Genomic DNA, 9,756 nt, shown 5'->3' on the forward strand with positions numbered 1-9,756 from the left:
ATTCTCACTGTCCACCTTGAAACTATGAAATGAACTGAAATATGAACTAGTTCAGATTTTAAATGGTGAACTATGAACGTGAACTATTCATGTTTACTTGTATGAACTGAACTTTGAACTTGTTCATGAGAGTAGTGAACTTGCACAACACTGTGCAGTTCTCTCGTTCCACAGCTCCACCACTGGCTTGGTGACCACACTTGCAGTTTGTTTTGAGGCAGGAAAGGCTTCAACCCAATTTGACCACATGTCGACCATCACTAGGCAATAGTCTTCTGATGGTGATAGCTCTATGAAGTCCATCATTAGATGTTCAAAAGGTCATACAGCAGTGGGTGTGCTGCCTGGCTGGTTGTAGCCACTGGCCGTCCAACATCGTGTGTGCCGCAGATTACTCATGCCTGACATTATTTTTGAGCAAAGGTGGAGAAACCTTTCGTAAATTTATGTCCTGTGATCATAGTTAACATCCCCATTTTAGATGTATGATCTTTACCGTGAGCTAACTTAGCATAATGGGGAAAGAAATGTTTTGGCAAACAGGGTTTGTTGTCAGGGCCATACCACACACCAGTTCGGAACATAGCACCAGAGGTCTTCCATAGGGAGATCTCAGGAGGTGTAACAGTGGACTGTACTGCAGAGAGAGAGGAGGACATGTCAGAAGTGATATAAACTGTCTGTGTATGAAAAAGAGGAAGTGACATGTCAGATGTGAGTGTGACAGCCTGTTGTTTGAAAGAGGAGGTTTCAATTTGCCAAAGGGTATAAAAATCATGAGTTCCACCAAATGCATATCTGGAGTCAGTGTAGACTGTGAGTGTTTTACCAGTAGCCTATTGCATGCTTCCGTGCTGTCTGGGCTGAGAGGTGATGAGGAAGAGAACTCGAGAGGAGAACGTCGTTATCTGAACAAACTGAAAAACAAACACAGTAAGTACCAGAGACAAGGTCACGTCAAGAGGACCCATCTATATACAGAGTCAAGTCCCAGTTAGAAAGAGGTTTGTGAGAAATGTCAGGTCGTGGCGAACACTGGACTTGAAGTTCGGCAACACAGTTTTACAAAATTGTTACGTCTACAACCGAACAATGCTGGAGACATTCAGAGAATCATCGGGAAAAGGCAAAAACAGAGATTCATAAATGAGACAACAGAAAATAATGTTCAAACCTTATGGGATGTATGTCAAATTTAACAGTGCATGGGACAGGTTTTGTGAAATTTTGCTTTACTGTTGCTGTTGAGCCTTGAGAGAAAATAAAGTGACCACTCATTACTAGCCTGACGTTGTCATACTCATAGTTCTAGTCAGAATATGAGTCTGATACCGCTCCATTGGGCTGTGATTATGGGGCGTGTTTCAACCGAACCAGGAAAAAAAATGCCTCGTCGCTCAATTGGATAGACCTACAACCAATCAGAGCACAATACAAGATTCAAGAGTTTTATTATCAAATGCACAGAGGTTTAAGCAGTAGCTGGCAGTGAAATGCTTGAGTCACAGGCTCTCTTCTAACAATGCTCAAGAATAAAAAAAAAAACATTTGAATAAAATAGTGTAAAATAGAATATCAAAAATATGAAATAAAATATATATATCTAAATATATATATATACAGCTGAAGAAAGAAAAAACAGTAGTGCAATTTTGTGCAATAGTGCAAATATGCCACGGTGCTTATTAAGTGGAGTTATTGCAGTTAGGAGGAGTTTAAAAGTCTTATGGCCTGGGGGCTGAAACTGTCTCTGAGCCTGGTGGTGCAGGCCCTGATGCTGCGGTAGCGTCGGCCAGACGGCAGCAGGCAAACATTTTTATGGCTGGGGTGAAAGGGGTCTTTAATGATCTGGTTGCTCTTCTTCCTGCACCGCTGGGTGTAGAGGTCCTCCATGGATGTTAGCGCCGTCCTGGTGATGTGCTGGGCAGACTTCACCACCCTCTGTAAAGGCTTACGGTTCAGGGTGGTGCAGTTGCCATACAAGGCGGTGATGCAGCCAGTCAGGATGCTCTATATGGTGCACCTGTATGTGACGTATGTTAAGCGACGCATAGTTGTTGTCAACAGAACTCAACTGCACGCACGCTGGAAGAAGTAGAAGAAGAACGCTTGGCTGTTCACACCGGACGCTGAAGCGCCGGGCAACGCTAATAATATCACCCGTTGATCCAGTAGTATAAAAGCATATACTTACTTGTTGCTCCAACATTAAGCAGCAGCATCGCAACATTTGTCTTTTTTTGGTGTTGTCTTTATACAACATGTTCCGAGGATCATACAACTCACTGTAATTCTCCACTTCAATTATTAATTTAATGTCATCCATTTTGAAGAACTTCTCCGCTGTTTGCTCCGTTAAATGTCGGGTGTCGAGGGTAAATTACGGTTTCTCCACTCAAGCCTATGTGGAGAATACATAGCCCCCCCCGTCTCTCTCTTTTTATCTTTATGAATGCTTGTGTGGCTGTAGTGGATAGGCAGAGGGGGACAGTCAATTATGTCATTGGTAAAATTGGTAAAATTAAAACAGAAGGGGAATTCAAAGTATAGGATGCATATTTGATCATTTATATCATATAAAATATGTTATCAATATCGTTTAAAATCATTTTTCAGTGTGTTTCCTGGCGTGATACGCTCGTGTCAAGCACAAAAAATAGATTAACACCGAAACGATCGCTGCACGGCGCTAGGCAACCTTGGCGCAGCGCTTCAGCCTCCGGTGTGACCCGCACAAAGGTTTAACATGGGAGTGGATGGGAGCCAGCTGTTATTTAAGGCTTGGCGCTGCGCTTACGCATCACTTTGGCGTCGCTTCAGCGTCCGGTGTGAACCCGGCGTAAAGGTGAATGCACATATGAAGAAGTTCTCCGTTTAGGATTACAACTCCACAACACATCAAACAAATCGTATCGCATTTGTCGTTCCTGTAAGAACTTAATAACACGGTTGGAACGCGACATTTCCGTGTTTAAAAAATGGACACACGACGAATCAGACCAGGCTGAAGAAGCGTCTTCATCTGAGGCATCAGAGAAAAGAGACTGGGGGCCCAAGCGCTCTTTGATTACGTGGTTGATTACGTTACTGTTGATCATCTGTCCATCATCGTACAAAGCCCGCCCTGACAATTTGATTGGTCCGAACAGCTTTTGTTCGGGAATAGTTTCTCCCCAACGGAGCGATGCCAGATCGAACTTCCCGACCTCAAATGTTGTGGGCGGGGCTATTATGTTACCATGAGTTTTTTACGTAACATTTCATTTAATTGACCCTTCTATCTAAAGCGACTCACAATAAGTGCATCAACCACGAGGGAACAAACCCAGAACAACAAGAATCTAGAAAGTGCAATTTCTCAGACAGGTGAGGTGAGACAGGTGAGTTCACTCATTGGTTTACTGTGCTTTTGTTTTATTTTCAGATAAGTCCAGTTTCAGCAGAAATCTGTTCGTCATGGAAGTTTCCTGGAAGGTGGTGAAAGGAGAGGGCCGGATGCAGCTGATGCATCAAGGAGACCAGAAGGTGAAACAATATACAAACAATAACAGAGCAACATGTGCAACATTCCCCATCAAGTCTGAAGATGTCTCCCACAGCCTCCCAGAATATCTCCCTCAACCTGCGTCACCCATTCCAACAGCACATCCATGAATGTCCCTCTCTCTGTTAAATGGAGGTGTTTGCATCCTATTGGACAGTTCAGTCTAAAGTGTGTGTACATGAATCACATTGTGTCCTCACGTCACCAAAGAGTTGGTGTCTCTCTCTAGAGCCTCTGAGTTAGATATGAATGTCCCTGAGTGAAGACACTACAATGTTCTGTTGGTCCTTTATCTATAACCTAACCTGGGTTCTGCTTAGGGAGAGAAGGAGGATCTATGGAACTAGACTCCTGTACAGATAGAATATACACTAAACATAATATATAGTGACATATACAGTTATGTGGGATGATGTAAAAAATTCCTCAACACTGATGATGAAGGTGAGTGAACAGATTATTTCTCCTCAATTCTAATGTTTCTACGGTGGCAACAGATGTTGGGAGGTCAGGACCAGGTCTGGACATAAACCTTGGTCGACCATCAGTTGTTCTTTTCTCTACTTCATACATGTTTTATGCGTGTTTCATACATGTTTTATAAGCGTGTGTCATACATGTTGTCATACTCCACTCAGGGAACATGTAATCTTCTGTTGTGTTGTTGTCGAGAGGTTTGTGAGCTGTGGCTTTGGCTTTGGGGACAAACTATGTGGATCTTTATCTTGATAAGCTCCACCTCTGTTGACTGTGACCACGCCTGCATGACTCAAGAGGTCAAAGTATTGAAAACATCTGTTCTGTTCCAGCTGTTTCAAGTCGTCCTCCTCCTCCTCTTGGCTCCAGCGTTGATCAGCTGCCATGTCGCCCAATATCCGACTGACTGCAGCCACATCAATGAAAACGGATATAGCCACCAGAGCGGCCCCTACTCAATCTACCCTGCAGGAGAGAACCTCAGAGTCGAAGTACGTTCACTTGTGTTTTTATTATTGGACTAAAACATGTTACCTTTCATACGTAGAATCCTTAAAGCAACATGTCACGGATACTGATCAACAGCACCCCCTGCAGCCACATGAGGGAATTGATGCTGTTTCGAATTCTTCATATTTCAAAGTTTCCTGCTGAATATTAGAGATAAACTCTGGTTTTTAACAACTTCAGAGTCTTTGTAACTGATCGCAGTTCAGCTTCACTCTTCAACTGGAGCTGATTGTGTCAGTTGAAGCTGTGACTCTCAGTCAGTTCTTCTCACAGGAGATGGAACCCACTCACCAGAGTTACAGAGAACAGACGTTCAGGGAGTGAAGGAGGAAACTTTCTCACGTTCACACTCACACATCAGACTCACTTTCATCAAGCTGCTGGTTTCAGGAGGAAACGTTTAAATGAAGTAGATTCGATTCTTGCCATGATCACTAGTATCAGATGAATCTCTGGGCATCTATTGGTCAGTGTCACTGAACGTGTTGAAAGTGAAAAAGACTTGAGTGAAACATTTGAGTTGATCACATGTATTGATGTGTTGCAGGTCAACTGTCAGATGAGTCCAGACAAACCAGCCTGGACAGTGAGTATTTTTATTGACTTTCAATAAGCGTCAAGTCAGTCAGACTCATATTCCATTGTTTACCTGCTCAGGTGATTCAGACCAGGATGGATGGAACCGTCAACTTCTACCGGCCCTGGATTCAGTACAAGGTCGGCTTCGGTTCGGTGATGGGAGAACACTGGCTCGGTGAGAAGCGGAACCACAGGAACAGCTGAGAACCTTACTGTTACACAACCCCCTTGAACTGTGTGTGTGTGTGTATGTGTGTGTGTGTGTGTGTGTGTGTGTGTGTGTGTGTGTGTGTGTGTGTGTGTGTGTGTGTGTGTGTGTGTGTGTGTGGCCATAGGTCTGGACAACCTCCACTATCTTACCTCAGGACCCACGAAGTTTGAGTTACAGGTGGACATGGAGGACTTTGAGGGAAATAAAGCGTCCGCGCATTACGGGCTGTTCTCCGTCGACTCTGAGTGTACCGGATACAATTTGACTGTGTCTGGTTTCACAGATAAAGGAGCAGGTAAGTGTCTGTGTGTGTGTGTGTGTGTGTGTGTGCATTTGTTTGTGTTTGTGTGTGTGTGTGTGTGTGTGTGTGTGTGTGTGTGTGTGTGTGTGTATGTGAAACATTTATCATTAAACTTCTTTCATTTTGGAAAATAAAAATTTGGTTCTTTTTTTGAATCAAAAGAAAACTTTTTTCTATGGACACTCGTCCTTAGAGACGGCATCGAACCGATAGACAGAGACAGATAGAGACAGACAGATAGAGAAAGAGACAGACAGAGACAGACAGATAGAGAAAGAGACAGACAGAGACAGACAGATAGAGAAAGAGACAGACAGAGACAGACAGAGACAGACAGAGACAGACAGAGACATACAGAGACATGTCTCCTTCAGACAAATCCCTCGTTGATTACAGATATTTTTTGTCTATAACACTGTGTCTTCTCTGTGTCCCTGTAGGAGACTCCATGATCTCACACAATGGCATGAAGTTCTCCACCTTTGACAGAGACCAGGACATGTGGCCTGAGAACTGTGCCTCAAACTTCATGGGAGGTTTCTGGTACAACACATGTCACCATGCAAACCCTAATGGGGTTTATCGCTGGGGGCAGGAGAAGACTCCCTATGCTGTTGGAGTTTCATGGCACACTTGGAAAACCACCTATGACTACTCTGTGAAGTCTATTGTCATGAAGGTCCGTCCTGTGCATTAAGTAACTTTCCAGGAGCAGCAGCAGACCAGATGTTGATCTGTCTCAACATCTGTCGCTTTCATCAGTCAAAGACAAAAGAAATCACACGTTTGAACCTTGATGTCAATCATCGCCTGCTGCATGTCCTCAATAAACGAGATGCAAAAAATCTGATGTGACCTGATGTCTTTGTATCATGTATCTTTTCATTTGTTTCATGTGCTGTCATATGCCTCATTCATGTGTCTTCTTGTGTCTCATGTGTCTTCTTGTGTCTCATGTGTCTTCATGTGTCTCATGTGACGTCATACAGTAAAAATGTTGAATCGTGAAATTTATCAATAGGTTTCGTTTCATATGAAATCTGTCGTCACGGATTCTCACTGATTCAAATTCATGAGTCAATTACTGATCGAAACTAAGGTAGAATAAGTGTTTTTTTTCACACTGATTGACGACTGATGTTTGATTTAGGTTTGTCAGCGATAAACATTGTGAACTGATTTGAAATCTGTGTGTTTTTACTCTTTGGAAACCGCGCTTCTAGAAAACGCTGTATCCGTCGGTGTGGCGTGTTGCCACAGCGAAGGCGGGGAAATATTGTCTCCTAGTTTTTCTTCATGTTTTGACTGAAACGATTGTGAAACTGTCACTAGCATTGGTTCATATTGTATAAAAACACGTAGCTGAGTCAACATTACCTCAGGTGACGTTAGCTAATTCAGCTAATGTAGCTAATGCAACCAACCATTAACAGAAGCATTGGTTCATATTGTATAAAAATTCAGCTGAGGTGACGTTAGGTGTTGTTGTTAGGTGACCTGCCTTCATTTGAGGGTTTTTTGGGCGTAACGTTACTTTAACATAATATTTTTGTTTTTGTTCGCTTTCCGTCCAAAACCAACTTTTTCTTTATTTCATTAAAGTATTTACTTTCTTTGTTGTTTCTTTAAATATTTAAACAGGAAACTTAATAATGACGACCTACGATAGTTATGTTCAAATCTGCTTGGATCAAAGGGGTATAGAAATACAATGGGACCAAGCATATGGCACTAGTAAAGCCATCATCATCATATATCACGAAATCATATATCACATCTTAGCAGCTGCCTCAGCTCTGAGACAGGTTTGGAGTCCAGCTTCCTTCGTTTTTGGTTGTAGCCTTTGATGCTGAGCCGTCAACAAACAACTCCACTCCTGCATTATCAGCATCGAAGGATTCATGGTCCATTTATGTCTGTGATACAGAGCCTCGTGTTTTGATGGCATGTAATCAAACCTTGACACCACGCCACGGTCAAACCGGGTGACGAAATATCAATCTTTGAGGTAGTTTTTTTTGCTCCATCAAGTTTAGATGACTCTCGTCTCAATTTGAAGTTGATCTGATGAAAGCCCTGGTACAAGTACCTAAAAGTAAAAGTTTGGAATATGGCCAAAATGGCTACTAAATGCAGAATGGCGGGCTTCCTGTTGCGTTTTTCATAATGCCCCTCGAGACCTTTTTGTTTGTCTGGTCATGATACACCTGGGCTACAATTTTTGTGAAGATCCGTCAATGTGAACGCGTTCCAGGGGGCGCGGGGGACCTGTTGAGCCATTTTGCCATGCCAATTTAAAATTACTCCAGAATACGTACATTTTCACCACTTTTCTAATTTTCTGCAAAGTTTGGTAAGAATTTGAGCATGTTAAAGCCCTCAAAAAGCCAATTCATTTGCATGAATAAAAGAAAATGATCCTTACAATTTCAATAGGGCCTCCCACTGTTCGGTAGCCTGGATGCCAGATGAACTTAGCCCCGCCCACAACAATTTGGTCGGGCAGTTCGGTCTGGAGTCGCTCCATTGGGAAAAAATTATGGGGCGTGTTTCAACTGACCAGGAAGTAAAATTCCTCTTCGCTCAATTGGATAGACCTACAACCAATCAGAGCAACGTAGTATGTGACGTATGCTAAGCAACGCATTGTGAGTTATTTACCGGGTTCACACCGGACGCTTCAGCGCAGCGCCAAGCCTTAAATAACAGCTGGCTCCCATCCACTCCCATGTTAAAACTTTGTGCCGGTCACACCGGAGGCTGAAGCACCGCGAGGCAGCCTTGGCGCAGCGCGGTGCTTCAGCCTCCGGTGTGACCGGCACAAAGCCGTGCAGCGATCTACTGGATCAACGGGTGATATTATTAGCGCTGCCCGGCGGTTCAGCGTCGCTTCAGTGTCCGTTGTGCGATAGGGATTAGCGCGGTGCTTTGGCATCGCCTCCACGTTCTGTGTTCCTCTTTCAAAATGAATGCGCTGTCGATGTCTTCTAAAACAGACTCAATGGCAGCATCGACACATCTCAGCTCGCCAGCGGCAGGCATGTTTGTTGAAAACGAATTCAACCCGAGGGCACAGTGATGACGTGGTTGATTACGTTACCTGTCAATCATCGTATAAAGCCCGCCCTGACAATCTGATTGGCCCGGTCCGGCCATAATTTTTTCCCAATGGAGCGACTCCAGACTAGCCTGGATGCCAGACGAATTTAGCCCCGCCCACAACAGATTTGGTCGGGCAGTTCGGTCTGGAGTCGCTCCATTGAGAAAAAATTATGGGGCGTGTTTCAACTGACCAGGAAGTAAAATTCCTCTTCGCTCAATTGGATAGACCTACAACCAATCAGAGCAACGTAGTATGTGACGTATGCTAAGCAACGCATTGTGAGTTATTTACTAGCGCCGGGTTCACACCGGACGCTTCAGCGCAGCGCCAAGCCTTAAATAACAGCTGGCTCCCATCCACTCCCATGTTAAAACTTTGTGCCGGTCACACCGGAGGCTGAAGCACCGCGAGGCAGCCTTGGCGCAGCGTGGTGCTTCAGCCTCCGGTGTGACTGGCACAAAGCCGTGCAGCGATCTACTGGATCAACGGGTGATATTATTAGCGCTGCCCGGCGGTTCAGCGTCGCTTCAGTGTCCGTTGTGAACAGCCAAGCGCCGGGGCGATAGGGATTAGCGCTGTGCTTTGGCGTTGCCTCCACGTTCTGTGTTCCTCTTTCAAAATGAATGCGCTGTCGATGTCTTCTAAAACAGACTCAATGGCAGCATCTACACATCTCAGCTCGCCAGCGGCAGGTATGTTTGTTGAAAACGAATTCAACCCGAGGGCACTGTGATGACGTGGTTGATTACGTTACCGTTGATCATCTGTCAATCATCGTATAAAGCCCGCCCTGACAATCTGATTGGCCCGGTCCGGCCATAATTTTTTCCCAATGGAGCGACCCCAGACCGAACTGCCCGACCAAATCTGTTGTGGGCGGGGCTAAGTTCGTCTGGCATCCAGGCTAACTCCAGACCGAACTGCCCGACCAAATTGTTGTGGGCGGGGCTAAGTTCGTCTGGCATCCAGGCTAACTGTTCGGTGCTCGGGCCTAATAATGACAGCTTCTCACTTCTGAAGACGAAAAGACC

General features: G+C 44.5%; 1 protein-coding gene across 1 annotated transcript; it reads left to right on the plus strand.

The window, feature by feature from the left end:
* Positions 1 to 761: 761 nt before the first annotated feature.
* Positions 762 to 6,472, plus strand: LOC128457534 (microfibril-associated glycoprotein 4). The gene is made up of 7 exons (XM_053442268.1): positions 762 to 933; positions 3,425 to 3,525; positions 4,354 to 4,512; positions 5,079 to 5,117; positions 5,189 to 5,285; positions 5,446 to 5,616; positions 6,063 to 6,472. The coding sequence occupies exons 1-7, from the start codon at positions 777 to 779 to the stop codon at positions 6,317 to 6,319; spliced, it is 981 nt and encodes a 326-aa protein (XP_053298243.1). The 5' UTR covers positions 762 to 776; the 3' UTR covers positions 6,320 to 6,472.
* Positions 6,473 to 9,756: the final 3,284 nt, after the last annotated feature.

The sequence above is a fragment of the Pleuronectes platessa genome, chromosome 15 (genome assembly GCF_947347685.1).
Source record: "Pleuronectes platessa chromosome 15, fPlePla1.1, whole genome shotgun sequence".
Taxonomy (NCBI): Eukaryota; Metazoa; Chordata; class Actinopteri; order Pleuronectiformes; family Pleuronectidae; genus Pleuronectes; species Pleuronectes platessa.